Below are 26,169 nucleotides of genomic sequence, written 5' to 3'. Positions count from 1 at the left end.
TAGTCTTGTAAACAAAAATTAATCAAATGGGCTGAATCCACATGACATCTATGTACTAATTAAAATCTCACTTTTTCTTAAAAATACAAATAATTTCAATTTTATTGAGAAATGGAAATAGAATGAGATCCTATGGGACCTGAATATGAAAGGGTTTTATCCCAGTTTTAGTTATTAATGCCAATCTTGAGTTGAAAAAGTCTTAAAGATTTCTCAAACATTATGAGCAAACCCTCATATATATTTAGTAAGAAATGTAATTCTACCATTAAGGTGGAATTGTCATACTACCAGCAAAGTTTGTTCATCCCAGAAATTAATTAATAACAAAAAAAATCTCTTTTAGAATCTATTCATCTCCTTTCTGTATTGCTCTAAAGTTCACTACTTTAGGAAATATTTTTGTAGTTAACAAAATGTAATTATCAACATGCTTTATTCAGAGTCAAATGACAATGTTGGATTTCTGAAACAATTTATCATAGGTGTAAATAAGAATCCATGCTAAGTGAACTCTACACCAAAGCACAAAGAATAGTAATGGTATTTATTGGGAGGGGGGAATTCATCTAATGTCTGAAGAACATTCCTATTGCAATATTTGCCAATTAAAAGATGATTTAAATCTTTAAATCTTCTGTAGCTTTGGTTGGGAGTAAAGAATGAGAAGCATAAAATACAAGTAGAGAAAATCTTTGAACTTATACCATAGGGCAGCCATGAGGTCTTTGAGGCCCTAAATCTGCCCCCCCCCCCCAAGAATTCAGGTTAGGACCAGAATTTATGGGAAATCTAAAGTCTAGTTTAATCTATATATCTCTTTCTATAGTAGTTCTGAAACTTTGCATTACTTTGATAATTTAAGGGGGGAGTGAAGGAAAAAGGGAGCAAATGCTTGTTATGCACCTGTTATGTGTCAGATAACTATGCTAAATGTTTTGCAAATATCTCATTTGATTCTCATAACAACCCTGTGAATAAGGTGCTATTATAATTCTTATTTTAGAGTTAATGAGATAAGGCAATTTATAACAGACCCTTGGAATGGTTCTTTAGGACTGATCTTATTCAGACCCTCATCAAATTCTAAAACCTTAATAGCTAATTAATCAAACAATCTGAAGGGTGATTTTTCCCCCTCCCTTTTTTCTACTCCAGGGCATCTCTACATAGTACCTATTCTGTAAGAGTTTGAAGTGCTTCCTGTTCTTTGGGTTTTAATTTCATAAAACATCATAACAACTCTGAGAAGTAGAGTACATTCTCGTTTTATGGACAACAGAATATACATCAAGGTCACACTTTCTAGGTCCCAAACCTGTCTGGGTTGATTTAAGGAAAGGGATAAGTAAAGAGAGAAAGGCAGGGGAGGGAGAAGGAAAGGGAGGATGAAAAAAGAACAAGGTTACTTGACTACTACAAATAGAATAAACTCCATGGTAATATATTTTTCATAACTTTTCACAGAAAACACACATGGCATCCTTCTTTAGGGATGTTAAGGTAAGGAACCAGCTAAAACCAATTGCTAGTGAGTTACTGGTATGTTTTCAATGGCTAGATAGGCTGCCTTCAGAAGATAAACCACAACTATCCCTGTCGCCCTCTGCTCTGTCTTTGTCCAAGTATTGCCAGCTAAGCTTCAAGAATAGGCAAGCAGCTGTTGTTCCCTTTAGTTCTTTCTACCAGTCTACTAGAAGGGTGTTTCTATAATGCATCTTTGACAATACCAAGCAATGTGATCAGGTGGCCAAGTTTCCCTTTTTAAATACTTAGGCATAAAGATTACACAAACATACAATGATGTTTCCTGCTTCTTTGGTCTGTTGTGAATGACAATATTCTTACCAAAGAAGCACCTGTGCAGTTAGAATTAAGCCTTCTTATGTCTAAGTAGAAAAAAAAGAAAAAAAAACCACTTCATTATTTTAATCTGGTCAGAACAGGATCTGAAACAAGGCCATTCAGCCAGTATTAAAATAATATTAAAGTAATTGTCCTACCTGGGACCCAAGGCCATTCAAAAAGGATTGTAATGATATTAAAGTGATTGTCCTACCATATTTAAAGGCCTGGATTCTCTTGTGGCATATTTCAGAGGAAACATTGAATTTTCCTTACAATATTGAGCCACCACTTTATAAATGATAGAATTTAGGGTATAAGAGGTGCTTTAAATGTGGTAACTTTATATTATTTCAACTATAATGATCATAATTACTTATTTCTTTTAATCACGACCCACTTAACCACTTTAGTGCAGAGGAATAGTTCAAGGAGTTTAATTTCCATTCAACATCTAATCTTCATGTTTACCAAAACCCTTCATGGGCTTTGTTTACTGTCTGCTCGCTGGCCTGCACGTTTGATCTTACAAGACTGGATCAGACAGGGTCAGATAAAACACTGATTACTAGAATAAGGCAGTCATGGTAAGTAACACTGGTTTTTGAAAACTCACCCCAGATTCCACATTTTGCATATAAACTTAAATGCACAAATATGACAGTTAACAATCAGTTTTATCTTGGAAAATGGTGGGGGGGAAGATGGCAGTAAAACAATCATGCATTTTATTTTAACTATGAGGAAGGCATAGCTTAGTCCACTGTATCTAGAAACAATATTATGTGACAAAAAAAAAAACTTTCTGACAGTTTCAACAACATTCAGATGAACTTCTAGTGACCCTTTAATTTCTAATTCATGGGCTATACAAAAGATCCTGCTTTTTGCTCAGTAGTAAGAGAAGAAAAAAATCTCTAAGTATAAACTAAGTTCATATCCATTAAATCACTAAATCCTTATTTAGACCTGCTTTGAAAGTATTCTATATGTGCATTTTTTTGCTGGGACATATACTCGTCCAGAACCTGAAACACAGTAGGAGTTTTGTTTTGTTTTTTTTTTAATTCTTGCCAACTAATATTTTAGATACTTTACAGAAGTAGGCCACATTAAATATTTAGTATTTGATGATGTTTATGAACTATATCATTAAAATTGCATTATCATAAAGAGGATAAAATAAATATACCTACAAATCAAGTTCATGGTATGATTAGGACAGCTATACAGGGATAAAATTCTTTAAAAGATTTTAAATATTTGCTCTTTCATATTAATTGATCAGATTTTTAAAGCTAAAAATTACTATATAAGGTACACTTCTTAAAATAATACTCCCAAAACCTAAATATTTCAATTTCAGAGCAAATTATATCTAGTCAGCCAACACTAAAGACAACATGGGATTGGAAGCAAAATTCTCAATAAGTAAACAATCATTACCATGTTTTCTATAGTAAGAAAACAAACTCAAAATTGTAAGCTTACAAAATAGTCAGTTATGTGGGGACTGAAATTATAGTACTGTGTGCTGAATAATACAGAGTAATTTCTTAACCATTGTATCACCCTCCACAATATTTTGACATCACAAAACAACTAGGTGCAACTAGGTTTAGAGAATTAGAAACAGGGACATAAAAAAGCAGTCTATTCATTTTTTTAAAAAAGCATTAAAAGTAATTCTAATACCTGTGGGTAAACCATAATTGTCTCTGAAATTAAAGAGAAAATAATCTATCCTAATGTGATCATTATAGAAAAGAAAGTTAACATACTAAGCAAAACCAACTTAGAACTTTTTTAAAAAATAAGTAAAATAGTTGTTATATTTACAATAAGCTGAACAAAATACATACTGAAAATGTTTACTTCAAATTTCATACAATTCCATTTGTATATAGTTTTTACATCTGTTGTTAATGATATCAAATTATTGATTATTCACTTTTACATATTTATTTAAGCATTAGGTATAGAATCTGCAATCTGATGCTTTTTTCCTCCTTCCAGTAGACTTTTATTTTTGTTGGGTTTTAGTCATATTTACTTTGATCTTTCAGTGTATATAATTATTTTACTGTTTATTTATTTCTATGAGAAAGGAAAAAAGTTTGACCTAAGATATCTATATGTGGCAATTTGTAACGGAATCACATAGCTTATGTTTAGGAAATCATGGTTTTGATTAAGAAGCGACCATTTAGTTCCCACTGTTTTATTAAAACAGACATTAGTAGATAATAAGAAACATATTTAACACTGTACCCTGCATTTAGCTTGTGACATCACTAAGGTTATTTTGAAACTCTCTTCTGTGCTGCATATCTTCCATTGTACATAGAAACTGGCTGCTTGGGGATAGGAATGGAGAAAAGAGCATAGAAACCAGCCTTTTGTATTCCCAGGCAGATTTCTGTCTTGTTTTTCTTTTTTTTTCCCTACTACTGTTTTCCAGATTTGTAAAAGCCTGGAACTCTTCTAAATTTTTTGGAGGGAAAGCACATATAAACTAGAAACTTATTAGCTAAATCATCTCTTTCATATGTGAAATATATCTCATTATCAACTGAACATGAACTGAAAAAATTAATCACACAAAAGAGATTGTACTAAACCAAATATACCAAAAAATAAATGCAACAATTCTCTTTTATGAGAGTTGAAAGTTATTTAAATGAAGTTATTTGAATGTTTATTTTCCATATATCACTATACCTGTCATGAATTCGTTATTTTTCCTCCCACTCCTTTGGTTGATGAATCAACACCACTTGAACTGTTTTATGGCAGCTTGTGTTTACTTCACACATACCTTAACCTTCTCTTTTCTCCTCCTCCTACACTCTCTTTCTCTCTCTCTCTCTCTCTTTGTCTGTCTGTCTCTGTCTCTCTCACACACATACACATATACACACACTGTGAAATAGCAAGGACTAGCTACATCACTTTGAACAGTGTATGTACCCAGTATCAGACAGATTCTTTAGGTTTGGATCCTTGACCTCTTGATTCAAATCAAGGTCTTATTCTGATTTTACTACACTTTAAGTTTTAACTGTGCATTTACTAAGAGATAGACAGAGAGAGAGAGAAAGAAAGAGAGAGAGAGAGAGAGAGAGAGAGCGAACGCACGCTTAGAGAACTACATGCTCAAAGAAATAAAGGAAGAAATTGGAAGATACATAAAAAAACCCCACTTAGAATTTATAGTGGCAACTGTGAGAACACTACAGTGAAGGGCTTCCAGTCCCTCTAAAACTGGCATTACACCCTAGTCTATTGAAATAGGAAGCTCAGTGCAATTTGCTTATAACATCAAGTAAATGTGATCTACCAAATGACCTTGAAACTACATAACTCTTTTGATTTTTAGCCAAGAGGATGTATTCAAGCACTTTAAAAAAAATTCCCTTAAAAAAAAAAAATTTGGAAAGATTTACGAAAAGAAATACTTGTGAACCACACAATAATGTTTTATAATAAGAAGGAGCCATTCATTGTATACTGCACAAAGGTCAATATTAATAATATTATATAGAAAGTATTCAAACCAGAAAAAGTCCTAACAATTTTAGAATAGGTTGAAAAGAAATATATCAATTCAATTTCAGAGTACTTAATTTCCCATATGTAGGCCAACACTTTGACTTTCTTCATAAATATAGTTCAAATAGACAGGTGTTATTCTTTTCACACAATTAAAGTATATCCACAGTATTATACTTCTTAAAAATAACCTTGTAAATAGGTACAAAAATGTTTACTACCCTACAAGAATTATTTTACAAGCATGTCTTTCGAAAGAAAAAGAAAACAGGTTATAAAACAAATTTATCAATTGTTTCTATTCAACCACCATAAATTGGTATTTGCTCTGACACAGAGGATTAATTAGCTGTTGATAAGGCAATATTTACACATACATATAGTGGGGAAGGAATTAATAAACTTTAAGTGTATGTAGAATGGAAAATAGAACCTTTTAGCATCAGTTCGTTATATTTAAAAAATTAAATCTCTCAAGATGTAAGGAACATTAACTTAAATCCATTATCATCACACATGTACTCATCAGCATTTTCTAATACTTAAAAAAGTATAAGGAAAATTTTAAAATAAAGTATTATTTTAAAGAATTTGACACTTCAATAACATCTGTTTTTAAAAAGCTATTTAGGGGATCAGAACTCACTAGTCAGTTATTTTCAAATAAATATGATACTACTATCTAACCAAATCCTATCTAATATAACATCACAACCATTTTAATAAGTCCAGAAGTATTTAAATAAGCATTTCTTCAGTCTACAAAGACAAATATATAGTATTCTTGAATAAAATCTAGTGAAAATATTTTCTACTTATATTTACATATATCTATATGTATATATTTATGTATTAAAATATGTAATAGCATATTACATACATATATAATACACGTACTATTTATATCTCTATCTATATCACTGTCTATATAGATACATATTTATAGTTTGATTCTTTTGACAGACCATTCTGTGTCAATTACCAACTCTATATAATGCATCAGAATCATTTTCTTTAAAATAATTTTTATTCTCACAAACTTTTATTTTAAAGCACTGAATTTCAACCACCTTTCAGAAAGACTTAAAAATCTTCTTTTTGTGAGAAATTTCAAGTGAATACTATATTTTAAATTACAATAGAGTTTAATATTAATACTAATTCCAAAGAATCAACAATTCATTTGCCTAAGAAAGATTTGATAAGAGACTTTAGAAACAATTAAGGTGAGTTACCTTTAATCTTCTTGTACTTTTTATACCATCTCCCAAACTCCTGGCACTTGGTTGCTGACACATTGGCATAATATGTGCTATTTACAATGGATGAAATCATGCTCTAGAAAAGAGGAAAAAAAATTTGAACATCTAAAAAATCTTTCAGTGACACTGAAGGGCATATTACATTACTCACACCAAACATTCTTTGTGTTTTCTAAAGCTAAAACAGTCTCATCAAAAAAACAAAATCAACTTCATTTCCTATTTCCTTTTCCCAGCACAATTATCTGAGTTCATTCCTAAAGTGAAAAGAAAGGGGGAATGCCTCTAGACTTAAAGAACCTCTCAGTTTATATTGAATACTATCTTTACTCCATAAAGCCTATTCAGAGGCAGTCTTATACTGGGGAAAAGACACAAAGATTAAACACAATGGGTGAGAATAATTGTGATTTAGGAAGCAGATCCTAAAGGTAAGATGAGATGCTCCAGCATGCATAATCCAAATAATGCTTTTCAGATGTTTTCTGTTCCGCTTCCAACTGCAACAAGACCACACAGCCAAGAATTTGAGAACATTCGTGCTACTCACTACAGAACAACAGTTAAGCAAATAAGTTAAATTAATATAATTTATAGAAACGTGTGATTAGCACTTGGGTGAAAATTCACCAAATGAAAGTTAACAGTACTATTTAGAGCAAAGTAAACTAAATATAATATTGTATGGTTTCAACCATCCAAGCTGAAACTTTCAGATTACTCAGTTTCCTTATCTCTGCAATGTCCATCCATTTTTCTCCCAGCCCCCAAAATTTTCCATTTTGTTAATCAATTTATTTGTAACTCCTGCTTGATAGTACTTAAGAAGAAAAGATAAACAAAACCTAAATCTGACCTTAATTAACAAATAAAATAATAATTGTACATTTAGAAGGAAATGTTTTTCTTTAGAGAAATATATGCAGTTAACATAAATGTATTAGGGGCATGTGTATTTGAACAGAGGGAAAGGCTTATGCCAGTTTTCAATTTTATACCCCTATTAGCTGTGTGTTTTGTGGTGGTGGTGGTGGTGGTGGGGTGTGTGTGTGTGTGTGTGTGTGTGTGTGTGTGTGTGTATGTGCGTGTGTTACTTTATGGGTTTTTTTTAATTCTGTCAGAGCTAGAATGTTTCTCAATTGTATGTGGACATAAACAAATCAGAAAGTCAAATGAACCATATAAAGCTTTTACATCTTTTCTTGAAATAACACCTTTCAGAAAAAAACAGGAGTTTTTGCAGGAGTTCAAAAAAACATCAGAATGTTTGATGACATTTCTACACAGGGATTAAAGGGAATGGCAATAATTCAAAACAATGGCACATGATTTACCAGGAGATGCAAAGTCCAGCAGTTCCCTGTAAGCTGACATTCAAAATACTATCCCTTTGCAAGATCAAATTCATTCTATCTTGGCACTATTTTCTAAAACCTTACATCTTCTCTAGGCTTCCACTCCATGCTTGACCCATGGTCTTACTCCAATACAACCTCAAGTGACTCCCATTTTTCCCAGATTTCACATGATCCTGAGACTTTTTCTTTCTTTTTTTTTATTTGCCTGATGCTGCATTTTAAAATCATTGCATTGAAAGAGCCTACAAAAACTAGCTCCATTCACAGAAAAGTATATTTTGCCCCTTTCAAGCTAGCAGTTAACTATATCATCCCCGTTCTATTACATCCCTTGATACTAATTTCTAAAAAGTGAATCTTTATCAAAGGAGAGACAGCATGATGAGTAGATCTATTAATCCCAGAATTTGCAGAATTCAGACTAAAATAAAGTGTTAATATCCACATACTTTAAGTAACTCAGTGATTTTCTCCATTCCATCACAGCATTAATCCTCAGCATCCTAGGAATAGTATTTTCCTTTGTTAACCATGAAGCAGATTGGTAAAGTTGTCTCATAGCGCTCTTCACCTAACCACTCCCCTGTTTCTGAGCTTATCTCTAGGCATAAAACATGGGGAAAAACCCTATCCAGGGGTCTGTGTATCAGAATTCTATTTCAGACTCTTTCAAGAACTTGCTCTGTGACCTTGGACAAGTCAGGGTTTAAGTTTCATGAAATAAAAACAATTGAACAATTTGATCAAGGTCTCTTCCAGGGCTAATATTCTAGGAGTTTGTGAGTCCTTCTCTTCTGATATATTGTTCTGATATAAGAAAATCAAACCACAAGGATTTATTAAGTGCTTACTCTAAACTGGACACTTATAAATAAAAAGATTGAAATAATCCCTAGTCATAATAAATTTAGTTTCTAATGAAGGAGATAACAAGGATATATAAAGATCAATAAGAGACAATTTTAGAATTAACTAGACAAATGAAAGAGAATTGAGGACATTTTACATAGTAGAAATAATATTATTAAAGGTTTCATATAAAATCCCTCAAAAAGTAGACAAAAGTCTCTACAAATCCATGCACATAACAGCACAAATGCCTTTGTGATGCTTCTGTTTTGCTATTTCATCTGGATGAATGCAACCACAAGGCAAGTAGGGCAGGATACACATCTTTAACTGGAATCAGAGTTGAATGGAAGGCCTACTGAGTTTAGCTATGTGGCCAATTAGACTGGAAAGCAACCCAAAATAGAAGATGCCTCAGGCTTCACTTGGAGCCATTTCTATATTGTTCTAAGCCTTAACTCCAAATCACCCTTGTTCTCCAGAATCTACCTTTCCGTCTGTTTGTTGATCACCCCAGCTTCCTTCCTGCTTTGGCCTCTAATTGTGAGTAGCCCAGTATCAATGGATTTATATGACAGGGAAAACAATGAGTATGCTTTTTACTGGTCCATGACCAAAGTTCCAATACTGAAGAAATTTCACATACCTCATATTTAAAAGAAAGAGGTAGTTACTCTCACATACAATAGGCCTTGCTCATTTTCCAGCTTATTACTCAGAGGTTGATAATAAGCCAGTTTCCATCTCTGCTAGCACAGAACAAAAAGAAAAAGATTTAAAGTGCAGAGTAAAGGAATTAGGTTAAACATGAAGAAAATTTTCATGATAATGAGGTTTTTTTTTTTTGAGATGCTAGAAAGATTTCTCAAAAAAAAGGACACAGCAGCTTCTTTTTAGGAGACCTTTTAAAATTGCATAGATAAATTTGAGAAAGTTTAAATGTCATGAAAATAGAGGGACATGCTAGATGACTTTCAAGATCTTTACCCGCCATATTATTAGATTAAGACATATATGAATTGGTCCTAAAATACACTGTATAGTTTTTTTCATGATTTAAAGCCAACCAAATGGAACCTTGTCGTAAAAGCTTCAGGGGTCCATCCTGTAGAACTATCTTAATTTTAAATCTTGTAATAACTTCAGTAACCAATCACCCTTTGAAGGATCCAAGACATAAAGACCTTATGTCAAATTCTATTCTTTAGAGGTTCAAGGTTTCAATGTCTCATAATACTTACTTTCTCATAATTTTCTCATAATACTTACTTTCAGATAGTAGGAACAGGCTTTCTCTTGTCCCCATATATAATCAATGTAGTAGAATACACATGTTATCCCTATTACCTGGAATCTGAGGATGGTGAATTGCTTGAGCTTGGGAATTCTGAGATACCATTGAGTTAAAGTCAATCAAGTATTCATACTAAGTCCCATAACAATTTGTTGTAATCTGCTGTTGTCAATAAGAGAATGAGCATGAAAAAAAAAGATAATATTTCATTTTTGGTAACATTTTAAAAAAATAGATTTGGATGAACTATGATTTTGTGGCAAATTCATTCAATGCCAATAAGTAGCTTTCACCTTTCTTTTTTACCTCAACATTTATGTTCATAAAAATGGAATTTTAAATTTTTTTATATTCTTATCCAAAAAATTAGACATCTGAAATAGTCACAGTTTCAATCCCTATGCCTTTATTGACAATTTGATCACCTACAAAAAATTGTATGTAGAGTAAATATGCTACTAGAAGGCTGTGTTCTTCATGATAAGTGTATGATGCTGATAAACAAACCAATAACAATCTCATGTAATAAAAATAGACTTTAAATATGTGTGACTGGTTAATAGGACAAATGAATTCAGACTATACACATGAAGTTAGGTGTTCCATAAAACAAACTTCTATACTATTCAGAGAACACATATGAGGGACACCGTGGCTTTAAGCTGGAGTGAGAAGCCTTTAATTTAAATCCTGGCTTTGATGCCAGAGTATGATCTTGGATAAATCATTTTGTTCTCTAAGAGGACCCCAGGTTCCTCTTAGGTAAAATGAGTGGGCATGGCTAGATTAATTTATTCCTAAAGTTTATTTTAGTTCTATATCCAATGAGAAAAACTGGTTAAAAATAAAAACATTTAAGTAACCATCTGCTTTGCCTAAAGAAGGATAATTGACTTGATTTATTTTCCATTGACTTGACTCATAGTTAATGACCAAGCTAATTGATCTCTTATTTTGGCATGGTGTAGACAGGATTTAAGTGTTTTCAGTGATGCCTGCTAGGTCTTGTATTGAATGAAACAATTATCTTGGGACTTATTGTTGGATAGGAATATAAAAGGTAAAGCTTTATCCTCCTCATGATAACTTCTCCTCTCTCAACAATTCATCATATCAGAAATGTGGAAAAACATTTTTAATATTTGCAACTTTAACATATCCCAATATAAAATCCCATCAGTTTCAGACTAAAGAATTGATTTCCTCAAATATTGTTTCCAGGATCAAAAACAGAATAAGTGGTGATATATGTATTTGGGTAGGAGTCAACTCTACAAACAGCAAAGTCCACTCTTTTCAGACTGAACCAGTTTGGAATCCATTATCTAGAGACGTCCCTATAATGTGTAGCTTATAAATTAATCCTAAATTATTACACAAACTAACTTCTAGTAGTCAGACCTGTTCCTAGAAAATCAAAGAGGCTGCCCTATATCCTGAGATTTATTGTACCCTATGCTAATTTAGGTACTAGAAAGAATACAGATACACAAGTAACTAGTACACAGTAATGAATGAAGTTGTCAACTGGTACTTTAAAAATCACTGAGGCTCTAACATACCAGACACATAAAAATCAATAAGGAGACAGGCAGAACTAGATTGGTACTCTGAATACAAACTTCCCCATTTTCCTTCCACACGCAGACCCCATCACCTACATGTTATTGTACCAGTTTCTCCTTTGAAGTCATTTTACTATCTGTTTTAGACAAATTTTAACTATTTCAAATTGATAGTTTTGATTATTAGTAATGGTGGTTATATTTGAGGAGCAAGGGATTGAGGGAGAAAAAATATGTACCTACAGAATATAAGTTGCCTGGAGATTGGTAGTTATAAATAAACTTTAATCCCAGTTGATGGAAAACTGAAAAGCACCAAACCAATATTATAACACCCTTCTCTACCTTCTCTCAATTAGTATTATCTAAATAGGAATTCCATAAATTTGAGAAAATAGATACTACAATCCTACCTTTTATAAGCAGTATTACTGCTAATGTTGCCAAATCTTCTAAACTAGTCCTTGAAAGAAACTACCTCATGCCAATAGTCTAATTGCTCAATTTCCTATTTGGATATTACAAAAGTACTTACAAAAGAAAGAAGGTTGGGGTGATCATTTCTGATGAATATTACTTTTAGTCAGATCAATGAAACAAATGGCATGAGAAAGCTGGATTAGTTGCCCTTAGTCTCTGACTCAAGTCTCTGGAGAAGTTAACCTATTCAGTCTTAGAACTCCTGTTACCTACCCTACTACAATGAGCTGGCCCCAAACCAGATTGTGTTTTAACCCAGGTAATTTCACCATCAGCTGCACTCAAGCTATGTCCTTTATCTAAAGGAACCATAATCTTTACAACCACAGAAAAAATGTCAAGTTAAACTATCAAAAAACCTTGGGTGAATATATACAAAGAGATAGCCATAAAAATCCATTTATAATTATCCGTTCATGTATATAAGAAAACTCAGTCAATGAACACTGAATCATTTCTTTACATAGCCAATTTGATAAATAGCATATATTACAGATTTGGTACAGGTAATTTTTTAGGAAAGTATGTAACATAGTCATTGTTGTTTTTCTTGCTTCAGTTATAGCACTATTATACTTTTGCTTTTCTCATATTATAATATTAACACTACAGACATACTTCACTTAATATTATTGATCTTGAAAAAAATATGATTCCAGGTAAAACAATATTGCAGGAGTGGAGTGTTGGCAGCAAGATCTAAAGTCATGGCCATAAATAGAAAATATCTTTCTGGAAACCCAAAAATTTTACTATAAAGGATTTAAATTGATGTTTATAAAGGCCTGAGATTATAATAGGATTACTCTGAAGGATAAGACTACTTGGGTAGTTAACAAACCTAAGATGTTACAATCATCATCAGATATATATAGATATATTTAGATATAGATATATACATGAACATGTGTATACAGATACATTTGTCATATTTGTATACACATCCCTGTATATATCCCTTATCTGTATACGTCCCTGATGTAGTGTGAGGCAAAACCTATATTCCTACTCCCCCAGAAAGAATCAATCAGTCAGGCTCAAGAAGGAACCTCCATTCCTTTTTCTCACTCTTCTCACCACAGACTGCCCCAGATCCCACAGGTGTACTTGAAAGGCTTCATCCAATACCAGGTTAAACCAAGAGGAGTGACTTTTTCTCCTATTTTATCCCAGAATCTATTCTCAATTTTCCTGGGAATTTTCTTCCTCTTATATTTTTACACCAATACATCTATCCATCCAAATCCCACTCTTGCTGAAGGGAACCCAGAATCTCCTCTACACTTCAATCTTTAGGACCACTTTCCATTTTCCACTGATAATGGACAACATTCCACAATTCTAAAAATTCCTAGGCCTTGTCATTAATCCTGTAGTTACACTCCACAACTTGGAGGATGAGTTCCTTAAGAGTATATCTATCTAATTTTTCTACTTCTATTCCCTGCATTTTCTAGCATTTGGCACAGAAGCCTTTTGTGGATGCTTTTTTATTCATTCTTTAAGAAAATGGAAGAGTGGAGTAATCAAAGTGACAATAACTTTGAATTTACAGAAGTTTAGCTAAAATTTTAAACATCCTCATGACTTTTTTCTTTACTTTTATGCTTCATATTCAGAAGCAGCAGAATTTAACAACTAAAGTTGATGCTTCTTTGCTATTTCTAATAAGGGCACAGACCTTATAAGTAAGTTATTTGTTTAACAATTTACTATTCCTCTGTGGTCCATAACAAATCAAGAACAAATATTCAAACTGGGCTGGTCCCTATAGATTAGCTGAAGAACAATATAGTTAAGTAAAGACATTGAAGGTTGTAGGTCAGAGCAATTTTATGCCTGTCCTTACTTGAGTAACCCAACCTCAGGCCAAATTATCTTTTTTCTTTCCTTGACAAAGGTTTTATCTATATAAAAGTACTGATTCAAACATTTGGCTTTCCCCCAGCCTCCCAGGGTTTAATATAGTAAAAAAAAAAAAAAAAGCTTTCTAGAGTATTTTCTTGTTGAACAAACTGAAGCATAGTTGCATCTCTTAAATTTTGAATAAGTCATGGAACTTTGAGAAGCTAAGTAGAGTGCTCAAGGTGACTGGATAGCTGATTAAATATATGTAAAGTATTTACAGAGTTATCAATCTGCTTTTTAAAGAGCTGTCCCTGTGGTTTTACCACATGTCAATCAGCTCCAAACACCAGACAATCAGATAATGAGTACAAACTTAAATCAAGCAAAGTAAGAGTCAAAACTGCTTGACTGTGTTACTGTGGCTGAATCCTCTGTTTTGAATAAAAATGTATTATTTGACAACAAATTAAATCATTTCCCCCAATGTTTTTCTCATTTCCAAAATGCTGTTGCAGTCATTATATGAACACAAGACACAAATAAACTCAGATTTACATTTAACAATGACAAGCAAAATCAAGATCTGCACTAAAATTTCTATATGTTTTAAGTGTCTTGCCTAAAAGACTGATTCATTTCTGTGCAGTTCAAGTGTTTATCCACAGACAATGAAGGCCTTTTTTGATTTGGGAGACAGGTGGAAGGCACCTCCCCCATTTGTACAAGGAATAACATAATTTATTATTGCAATTTCCTGTGCCTATACATTTAAAAAATATATTGAGATTTAGAATAAGTTTGAAATTTTATCCAAAATTTATTCTTTATCTGATCCCTTTTTGTTACTTTCAATATTTATTTTGTATTTAATTTGGTAAGCCTACACAATTGTTAAAGGAGAAAAACACTAGAAATACAGGCTTTAGGGTGAAATTCTTCCAGACAAGTCAAGAGGCTCCATTCAGGGAACAATTTTACATTAGGAGGTTCTTCCTATATAGCACTGTGGAGTAAGCATATTCTACTTCAAAGGTTTCAGATTCTATTGCAACACAAATATTGAGTAAAAGTATTTGGTCCCCTTTCTAATGGATTGTCCAGAATTGGGATATTCATCTCATGACACAATCAGCTTTCTCAGTCTTCCTTCAATTCTTTTTTTGCTGTCTGTTTTTGCGAAGACAAGAGGGCTAAGTGATTTATTCAACATCACACAACTAGTAAGTGTCAAAGGTCCTTCTGATTCCTGATTCCTGAATTTGAATTCAGGTCCTTCTGATTCCAAGGCCACTAGTGTTCTATTCACTCCCACCACCTCACTGACCTTCCCTTCAATTTTTAAGCTCAACAGTTTGTCCTATCATAGCTCTAGATCTGTAAAAGACCTTAGGGACCACATTTCCCAATACATTCATTTTACAAAAGAGTAAATTGAGGAAATGAAATAATTTGCCTAAGATCATACAGGTCATAAATTTAAAATCAGATCCTATGATCCCTGAATTAACCTCACCTGTGCCACAATGCCTCCAGAAGAGCTAGATCATTGGCTAAATCAAGTTCTGAAAATCCCATTAGGAAACAGAATATCAAATGTGGCTTTCTAGTAGTGCCAACATAATCAAAATCCATTCCAGTTCCAGTTGCACCCATCTTGAGCAGCCACCAAAAAATGTTGCCTAGTGCAAGTGTAGACTACAAAAATGAGAAAGATCTTTCACTTCCCTCTCCTCACAATATTAACCACCTTGTGAATGAATGGGTGGATTAAAAACCTGTAGCAGAAGTAGCAGGAGTTTGATTATAAACAGTTCATTAAAAATTAAGTGGCACAATGGATGGAGCATTGGGGCAAGATTCGGGAAGATCTGAGTTCTAATTTAATCTCACTTATTAGTAGTACAACTCTGGGCTGTTTGCCTCAGTTTCTTCATCTGTAAAATAAGATGGAGAAGGAAATGGCAAACCATTCCAAAATCTTTGCCAAGAAAACTTCAAAAGAGTCAGATATAACTGAAACAACTAAACAACAGCTACTAGTATATTTTTCCATGGAAAATTAGCCACTGAATCTGAAACTATCTTCAGAAATGTAAAGTAGAAAAAAACACATCTGACCACTGGGAAAAATTATGGTAGAAAAAAAAAAGAAAGAAAAAGAAAACTAAACAAAATTGAGAGAAAGGGACTACAAACTGCTGATTCAACACTTTACTGCATCACCATTCCTAAAAGATCTTGCTTAAGTTCTACTGAGGACCCGTAAATAATAGTGAAATACGAGATAGAATATGACCAAATGTTAGGCAAATTTTTCTTTTCAAAACCCAAAACAGGGGACATCAAGAAGAAGAGAAGAGGAGAAAACTCTCACCAATTTTCTGTATTGCTCGGAGCAACAACTTGCAATACTGACCTGGGAGAGAGGGCATTCTTTGGCTAACGTGCTCTGATTCATCTCTTTGAGCAGCTCCTTTAAGGCATTGCGGACTGTGGCATGATTCCACTGCTCTGCTGGCAGATCTTCCAACTTTGAACAACTGAAAAACACAAGGGGAAAATGAGTGAAATAGAAATGTCTACTGCACAAGGATTTGCTCTCCTAATAAAAAACCAATGGATCTTCAGAATCCCTCTGGGATTCAGACTTTTTCTTCAAGGTGAACCGTTGTTAGGAAATGACCTTGCTGGGAATAGGAGAATGACCATATATGCCAAGAATGGGATCCAGTCCTACTTAAATGATGTAACATGTGTACAAAGCTGCTTCCTCTGGGGTTTGATGGAGCCCAGTGCAGTCTGCTTAAATCGGGCCACACAAATGCCTGGGAAAAGCAGTCACTTTAGATATTAGGCAATGCAACTTTTGGAGTGGAGGGGGAAGGAAAGGAAAAGAGAAAACATATTTTAATTAATCTGGAGAAGAAAAGTAGAATGGTAATATGAGCCTAAACATATGGAACATGATTTTTGTCATTTTAAATTATTGAATACAACATAAGAAAGTTTACAGAAAATCTTAAGTCCTCACACACTCCATCCCTTAGTACAATTCAAAGAATCTTGTTATGTGTATTCACAGTTTGGCTGTCGAGGAAAGTAGCATGAGAATACTATAAAAGAGCAGAGATATTAAGCCTATGTTAATAGGCAAGCCTAATAAGTAATAACCCACATATATTTGATGATTGTAATTGCAGAGTACGTGACTTACATTCTCTCATCTGAGAGAGTAAAACTCATCTGAGTTTTACAACAACCTCATTGTTCAAAGAAATTGTTGACCTCTTTTTATAGATTAAAGAAATGGATACTCAGAGAGGTGTTTGTGATTTGCCTGAGGTAACATCTGGTAAATGGCAGAGACTAGTGCCCACAACTCTTAATTCCAACTTTAGTACTCTTTCCACCATACCATTTGCTTTTCATGAAACCAATTTAACCTGCCCATGTCAATGGGACAAAAAAAATATTAGTAAATGACAGGTAATATAACTGAGGGTGATATTAACTGAATTATCCAAAAAGAAACATGGAGGATCTGCTGAAAAGATATATTACCAAGGCAATATGACAAAGTACAGAACTAAGTTTAGTTGCCTAGTTGTTCACAATGCCAGAAAAAAAGGAGGTGATTTCCAATTCAACTCAGAGAAAGAGTTTTTCTCCTCTCTGGAAAGTCCATCACAGAAGAAAGAAAGTGTCTCAAGCTCTCAGCCAGTCACCCTAATCTTATCATAAAAACATAGTCTAGACCCTTCAAAATCCAAATCCTAGAAAAAAGCAGAGATGTTTATTTTTCAAATACAATGTGCTAAGCATTTAATCAGGCCTGAAGGGCCTATTAAATTAGAGGTTGTGGAAGTTCCCTTTCAGGGTCCTCCAGGTTCCCACTCCAGTGCTTCAGAAAACAAAATATAAAACAGTTGGAATATAAACTGTAAAGATGCTTCATGAAGCATCCTCTTTCCTTCATTTTCCTTTTCATTTCATCAAAAGCCCTGAAATTAATGAAGACAGGATGTGCTAATCTCTGTAGAAATGCTATGATCGACAGAGCAGCTCAGAGAATAGGAAAGGACAGATGTTCAGAGACACCCACCTTTGTAATTGGATTTTCAATGTCACAACATGATAGACGTCTTGTAGCATGTCGGCTACTGTCGCATCTGGCGCATCAGTCACATAACTGAGGGGGAGAGGATTCCACCTCCCAAGTTTGATTATTCCTGAGCAGGAAAAAAAAAGATAATAAATATTTATCTACTATTTATTAAACCTTTTCAATACTATGGAAATCATGCAATAGTCAGAATTCAAGGATTAATTCAGAGATATTTTTATATCACAGAGCAATAAGCAATTTCTTTCTTTCTGACAATTGAGCCCACCTCTAGAGGAAAGTAAGAAGAGAAGAGGTTTGCACTTATGATTCTTAATGTTTTTCCTGTTTCTTTAATTGCTTAGAAAACCAAAAAATGTTTTAAAATAATAAATGAAAAGCCTTCCTGCCCTTCCCCAAAGTATTTATATTCTAACTTAAGACCAGGACTAAATATTCTGGACTACTGATTTCACAGGCCAAAAAAAAAAAAAAAAAAAAAAAAAAAAAAAAAGAAAAATTAAGTAAATACAAGATTTGGTTTTGAATTGAACAAGAAAAATTCCTGTGTGTGGGCTTAGCACACAGTTACATCCTGACTGTGGTGTGATTCCCAGTGAGAATAGCATTTGGAATTGATGAAGTAGTTAGAGTTCACTTCCAGATATGTGTTTCACCAGCCAGAGGGTTTGCTTTCCTTGGCAAAAAGCAGCAACACAATACTTGACCACAGATCAAAAAATTGCAGAATTGCCTTCAAATTCCTTTTTATACCCCAGCTCTTTGTAGTGACAATAGCACCCTTTCTCTGTGTTTCCTAAAGGAAACTGTAAACACATGCCAACAGAATACTATGGTACATGGGCAAAAAGATGGATTTAGAGTTGAAGACCTTGAGTTTGAAACCCAGCTCTGCCATTGCCTATCTATGGGATGAAACATGAATTTTATCTCCATGGACCTGTTTCCTCAGTTGAAAAAAAGTAAGAGGATTAGACTAAATGACCTCCAAAGTCTATTCCATTGTCTCTAAGGCAGATTTAATTTTTTAAAAAATGAAATATTTATCAACTATGTAAAATATCAAATTGACACTATCATATTAGTTCAATTTGTAAGCTGCTTAGCATTGTGCCAAATGCATAGTAGGTACTTAATATTTGTTTCTTTCATTGCCCTTCCCTCCCCTCATTTAGAACCCTCATTACAGAAAATTCCATTCATGGAAGAGTCAAAAAGTTGGGTTTTCTGTTTGGTTTTAAATGAAGGAAAGTAAATGTGAGATTATTATTGAGATGATACTGTCACAGGCCAACTCATTGTGGCTGGGACCCATGTAATTCTGATGAGATTTAAGATATAACAGCTCATTTTCTCTAAACAATACAGCTTTTTTATTAATGTGAAATGTCAATGTAATAGTCGCAATTTTATCAGAAACTATTTACTCTATGCTACAATTAAGTTTCATTGATAGGTTAGAAACAGACCATTTGAGTGGTTTAGTATCACAAGAGATATTGGTATATAAAATGCAGCCATAAACTACTAAACCTAAGTTTTTGTTATCAAAGATAAAGGAAACCTGAATACTGAAATATATTTAATAAAACATCACATCACTTAAATATCAAGCTACCAGACAATATTACAATGAAATGAACTTTCTGGAAAGGGTAGGGCCTGTCCAAAATTGAATAAATGAATGTGTAATGCTTGACATGATGCTTGAAAACAGGGAATAAACAGAACAAAAATATTAAAATGATGCACTGTTTCAGTATTAAGATTTAACAATCTGGTGCTGAATATGCTGCAGTATAAATAGTGCCTGGACTCAGATCCAGCAAAGTAACACAGATCTCATTCATATTGCCGTATGTCTCTAGTTCTGGCTCCTTAAGTCATATTTCCCTTGCCAAGAGAAGCTGTTTTTCTTGTGGGGATAGTTTTCTTAACATTCTCTCCCATGACAATGAAAAGTGCACAGCACACAACATATATCAGCCAAGAAGTGAACATCAAGAGTCCACCACCAGTCATATAGTCATACAGTGAGATGTGAGTTGGTTGATTTTATTCTTACAAGTTATATCAAAGTCAAAAACAAGGTCACTATAAAAAGAAAACACAAAACATTTCAAAGAATATATATACACCTATTTTTAAAACCATTCCTCAATTTTAAGTTTCTTTTTTTTTAAGTTAGTAGTCACCCACAGATAGCACATAAGATGCATTTAAATTGATCCCATTTAAAAGGCCTTTTTTTCCATTCAATTACAGACAGCACAAAAAGTGAATTCCATCTGCAAATATGTGCTGCTGACAGTATTGGAGTGAGAGGAGAAGAAAGGGAGGGATGATTACTAAGGTTATTTCAGTTACTAAGAATGAAACCCACACTGGAAATGATCTTCTGCACATTAAAAACCAGACTGCAAAGCTCTATGAGAAATAATATGCAAATTGCCTTACAGGAAATGTTGACTTTTACTTAGACTGATTCTCTATCTATCTTCATAAGAACACTGTTTTGGCTGGAATAACACACACACAAACAAACACACACACACACAAAATATAAAACTAAATGCCCTCACATAAAATACCTCCCTCAGGTTCTTCACATCTTGGGATTAAGCTGCTGATTCATGCTGTTTTCTCAAGGAACTTCATGTGGTATGTGGATTTCCCCCCATATCATATTGCACTTACCTACATCATGGTTAGAAGCCTTTATTTTAGAATCTATAGGTAGAAGAGCTTAGGTTAATGCAGTGATGTTCAGCATACATTTATTTATTTGAACAGATCTTTTCTCTGAATGTTTCTACCTAATTTTCACGTGCAAATCCTTTATATGGAGTTACATTTTCAAATTATCTTTCCTTTTCATATACTTTAATATTACATTATTTGAAATACTAGTTGTTTTAATCTGGGGAATTAATTACTGGGGAATCTTTCAAAAGATATTTGTTTATACAAGTACTTTTTATAGGTTCATTACCTATTCCTCCTTATTTTACTCATTCACCTTTCAATGACTTGTTGATTCTATAGAAAAGTATAATGAAAGATCCAACATTAATTATCCCTTCTGTTTCTACCATCTTCAGTCTTTCCCTCTTCGTTGGTCCTTTCTCTTCTGCTTTATAACATGATCAAGTTTCTACTATTCTAAAAAAAAAAAAAAATTTAATTCCTTTCTATAGCCAAACCTTAGAAATAGTTTACAGTCATCATTTCCTTTCCTAACTTTACACTTCATCTTTTGTTCTCTACAATCTAGCTTCTGTACATTCTACTACTGAAACTTCTCTCTCATGGTTACCACCAATGATTTCACAAGAGCCATATTCAAAAATCTTCATTATCCCCTGCTTCAGGGGACCATGGAACCTAAGAGTAGAAAAGAAACTGAGGTGAAATCTAGTTTAACTCACAGCTAAATAAGAATATGCCATATCCAACAAACTGTTATCCATTTGAAGACTCCCAAAGAAGGAGAATCCAGTACCTCCAGATAGCCATTTTACTTAAATGTAATTCTAAAATGTGTGTGTGTGTGTGTGTGTGTGTGTGTGTGTGTGTGTGTGTGTGTGTGTGTCTACGTTAAGTGATCTGTCACTTGGAAAACTCCACCAACTTCTCTTAGTTCTGGCCAATGGCATCAAGAAAAATAAGTCTAATTGCTCTTCTATAGTATAGGTTTCCAAATACTTGAATCTTTATCTTTCAATTTTTGAAATTATTAACTAAACCCTCCCTATTTTCCTCCCTTAAAATTTACATGGCATTGTATTATCACTGATAATCCCCTACCTCTGTTGTTTTTTTTTTTCCTCTACCTTTCTTTCTTTCTTTTTGTCATCTACACTTTCTTCTTCTTTCCTCTAAACATCAACATGCCCTAAGGTTCTGGTCTCCTTGCCCACATTTTCTTTTCTTATTGAAGATCATCAAAATCTATACTTCATGGGCAGTCTCTATGTAGGAACTCCCAAGTCAGAAAGGTCCTTACTTCATTCCTAATACCTAGTCACACACTCTCAACTGCCAAATGGATATTGTCTTCTGAATGTTTTGCCAGCTCCTCCTATCACACACGGAACTCATCATCCACCACCCCAAATCAAGTCCGCTTGGTGACTTACTTATTTCTAATTAAAGCACCATCATTCCCCAAGTTACTTTGACTAAAACATAATCTTTTTTTTATTAAGAAGTCCTTAAGTATGACCTTTCAAATTGTTACTAGTTCACACATAAACAAAGCTCCTTGGATCAACTTTATTGTTTCTAACAGGAATTTTATCACCATCATTAAATATTTACTGAGTTCCTACATACGAGATTCTATATTAGGCAGATAGGTGCTATTTGAAACCTTTGGCTCCGCATTACAGATCCAGTTGGGGAGCTGAAGTTCATACAAAAATAATTTTCAGTGCAATATAAATTAAAATTGGACAAGTTCAATACATATATATGACAAAACTTTCAAAAAAATTAAGTACCAAGTCATATCTTTAATATCTGTCAGTTACAAGGCTCACATTTATTTTTAAAAATAATTATGTTTATTTGAGCAACTTTTGCCCCAAGAAACTAAATATTAATCAAAATTGCTATATTAATTACAATCAACCTCTTACATACAAAAATAGTGATAATTACTTTGTTTTAAATATTAAGCATTAATTAGCATTTGGATTTTTAATATTTATTACAGCTTTTTGCAGATAAACTTTTTAAAATTTATCATTGTCTTCTGAACATGGGTTAAAATCCACATATAATTTAATCAAAGGGTGAATGAGGCTTTTGTCATCCAGTAAACATTATATATTCAATTATTGAGTGACCATAATATATGACATTATTCTGGGGTTTACAGGGGATAAAAGGAAATAGTTCCCTGCCCTCAAGAACTTTTCCATTCCTTTGTAGTTTTTTATTCTGTTTTAACATTTTTCAAGGAATTTATATATATATAATATGAATATATTGTATGAATATATATGTGTGTATGTGTGCATATGTATTTGTGTATGTGCATATACATACATATATATGGAAGTATCTTAAATATAAATGTGTTTATATACAATGTATATATATTTTATATATATATATATACATAAGTGTATGTGTGTATACATAAGTGTATATATGTATACATATGTGTATCCATTTATATTTATATACACACACATATGTGTTTTTATAATCTGATGTGAAATCTTGAATTATTTTAAAAATAATGACTCCAAGCTAGAAATAATAATTTAAAAAGAAGTCTAATCAATTGTTTTCATGCATTCATTAAATATACTACTTTACAAGTCAATGTATAAAGAGTCTTAATATAAACAAATTCTGTCTTTTCCCTCAAGGAACATGCCAACTAGTAGTTTATCTCTGCTAGCCACCTCACTTATATACTCAAATATTATTGTCACTGGAGAAGAACTCAGATTATCTACTCCAGCTCCTCTCATTTTCTAATGAGGAAGAACTTTTACTATCAGGAACTAAACTTAAATTGTGGATAATATTGAACTTCCTGTTTGATAAAATTTGTCTTACTGAAGTTCTATAGCATGTTGGGGGGAAAGCAGCCTATTTTAAATTGAATTCAAATTGTTTTCAATAACTATAGAGAGCAAGATTAAATATGAGCCACAAGGGCTGAAGCCACTGATAAAGCAATCTGAAAACTGAGTCAGACAAAGTTTCTATAGGATCACAAACAACAAACAGCTACATAATTGGAAGACACTCTGGATGATTTTAGTCCAGAACTCCACATTTGAGGAGACTGAGCTGGCCAAAGTCACACAGGTAGTGTGAGAAGTAGAACTGGAATACAAATCCTCTAAATCAATGGCTCAATAAAAGTGCATACATTCTTGTAAGTAACCTTCATCAAAAATGTTTTTATTTGTTTTGCTTAATTTCCCATAATCCTATCACTGTTCATTCTCTTTTGTAATTGGACAACTGTGATTTTCTTCAAATTAGAGACTAGAAGATGGTTAGCAAAATAAATAGTGTACTGGTTAGAAACCATTCTGTTCCCATGGGCCTTCAACTTGACTGACATTGAAAAATTAGAAAAAAAAACATATAATTTTTTACATTATATTATTATTTATTATATATTATGTATAATACATAATACTATATATTACATTATAAAAAGTAATTTTTAACCAAGAGATTTTGTATTTTTCTCTTCAAATCAATGGGAAAACTATCTTGACTTTCTCTGCTCCATTTACTTCTGTCTTCAAAGCACTTTCCTACATTCATATTTAATGCCATCCTCATAACCCTTATATATGTAATCATTCCTCTTTAATATATGGAAAAATTGATGTACTGAGAGATTAGGTTAGAAATAGAATTTTAGTGCTAAAAGGGATTTTAGGTTCTTTCAAGTACCATCTTCCCACTTTTCAGCTATTTACTATGGAAAGTTTCTTCTATCATCTATAATACAAAGATAAGAAACATCCCTTTTGTCAATGAAGCACACAACAATTAGGTTTTAAACAAAGATATATAAATGGATGAACAAACAGAAAAGCAGTTCTTCATAAAGGAGATCTATAGCATATCTCAAAATAAAATCCTCAGGCCTATTTTCAAGGTAAGCATATACAGATTCGAAAGGGAAGTTATTAGTAACATTTCTTGTTACTGTGTAAAAAAAATATCATTTTATAAATAATTTCCCTTTAATCCAGGTGCATTTTAACATGGATTTTAATAGCACAATGAAAATTTAGCCCAGGGAAATGAAACAGTAGCATTAATATCCAAAAGCTGGTGTTTATATATTTCATAACTCCCTGGTAAAGATCTCTACAAATGCCTGTCAATAAAAACTCTGGTCTCAGAATAACTAAGCCTTGGGGCTTCCAGTTCACTGCATTATTTCCACAATACACCAACTGCTGATGAGGCCCCTTGTAAGAAGGGTAGACCCTTGTGACACTGATTGCATCTGTTTATCCTCTTTAGAGTGGTCTTGTCCCTATGCTGGAGCATATAATTTTCTGTTGTTCAGCTGTGCTTTGTTAAAGAAATTAAAAACTGTCTGTCCTATATAATAAGAACATAGAATTATTTATCCATAAATCAGTTCACAGGAAATCACTACCCAGCAGTATATAATAACTCAGCCTGTGTTTCTAACCTGTGGCCTGACTGTAGTATATCATCAAACCATAGAAGCATAAAGGCATAATTTGTAGTTATTATTGTTAAACCAGTGTTGGGAATGACTTCTCAAGAAAGAAAGAGAAAGTAGTAACAATGAACGTGTTTTCTGAGTGCACATATTTTCCATTTTAATACTACTTATTATAATTAACCAAACTCTTCAATACACTCTAGGTTAATTCTCAGAGCTCAATATATTTTAAGTGGCTTATATTGGTGTGGAGGTGGATGGAAAATGAAATAACACTCTTCAGTTTTTATATGATACAAGGAACTTTACAAATCCTAATGAATGAAACCCACAACATCCTTTTCAGAGAGACTACCCATTGACATATTGGCGAGTTACTAACAATACTCCTAATCCTATGTTTATAACAAAACAAAAGAAAAAACCCACCACCAAACACTATACACTAATAAATAATTCAGAGAAAGGTAAGAATAAATTATGAGATTTTATTGTGATGTAAACATTATCTAAAATCAACAAGTACACCCACACCTTTTGAATGAATAATATCCTGTCCCAGCAGAAAAGTGTATGTATACCACTTGAGAAATCGTTCACAAAGGGAAACCAAATAGGTTAAAGGCAATGATATGGGTATTGTTAGGTTATTGCTAAGCTTTGCTGTCCCTGTGTATAATAATGGAACTTTCTGTCCTGATAAGAGCATTTATTTTTATTCCTTTATAACCTAGACCTCTCTCACTGCAAGGGAAATGACTACCCCAAAAAGTCATGAAGGTCATGAAGCTAAAAAAGCAGGATGTT

General features: G+C 33.1%; 1 protein-coding gene across 2 annotated transcripts in view; it reads right to left on the bottom strand.

The window, feature by feature from the left end:
• The window catches only part of SATB2 (SATB homeobox 2), a 217,356-nt gene that overhangs the window by 114,000 nt on the left and 77,187 nt on the right, over positions 1-26,169 (bottom strand). For both annotated transcript variants that reach the window (XM_031960233.1, XM_012544916.3), the window contains exons 4-6: positions 18,156-18,282; positions 16,470-16,593; positions 6,633-6,735 (exon numbers count right to left, since the gene is read on the bottom strand). In XM_031960233.1, coding sequence (XP_031816093.1) covers positions 6,633-6,735; positions 16,470-16,593; positions 18,156-18,282 — 354 coding nt within the window. The remainder of the gene's footprint in view (positions 1-6,632; positions 6,736-16,469; positions 16,594-18,155; positions 18,283-26,169) is intronic.

This window comes from Sarcophilus harrisii, chromosome 3, assembly GCF_902635505.1.
Source record: "Sarcophilus harrisii chromosome 3, mSarHar1.11, whole genome shotgun sequence".
Lineage (NCBI taxonomy): Eukaryota > Metazoa > Chordata > Mammalia > Dasyuromorphia > Dasyuridae > Sarcophilus > Sarcophilus harrisii.
This window is presented reverse-complemented; position numbering and strand designations above follow the sequence as displayed.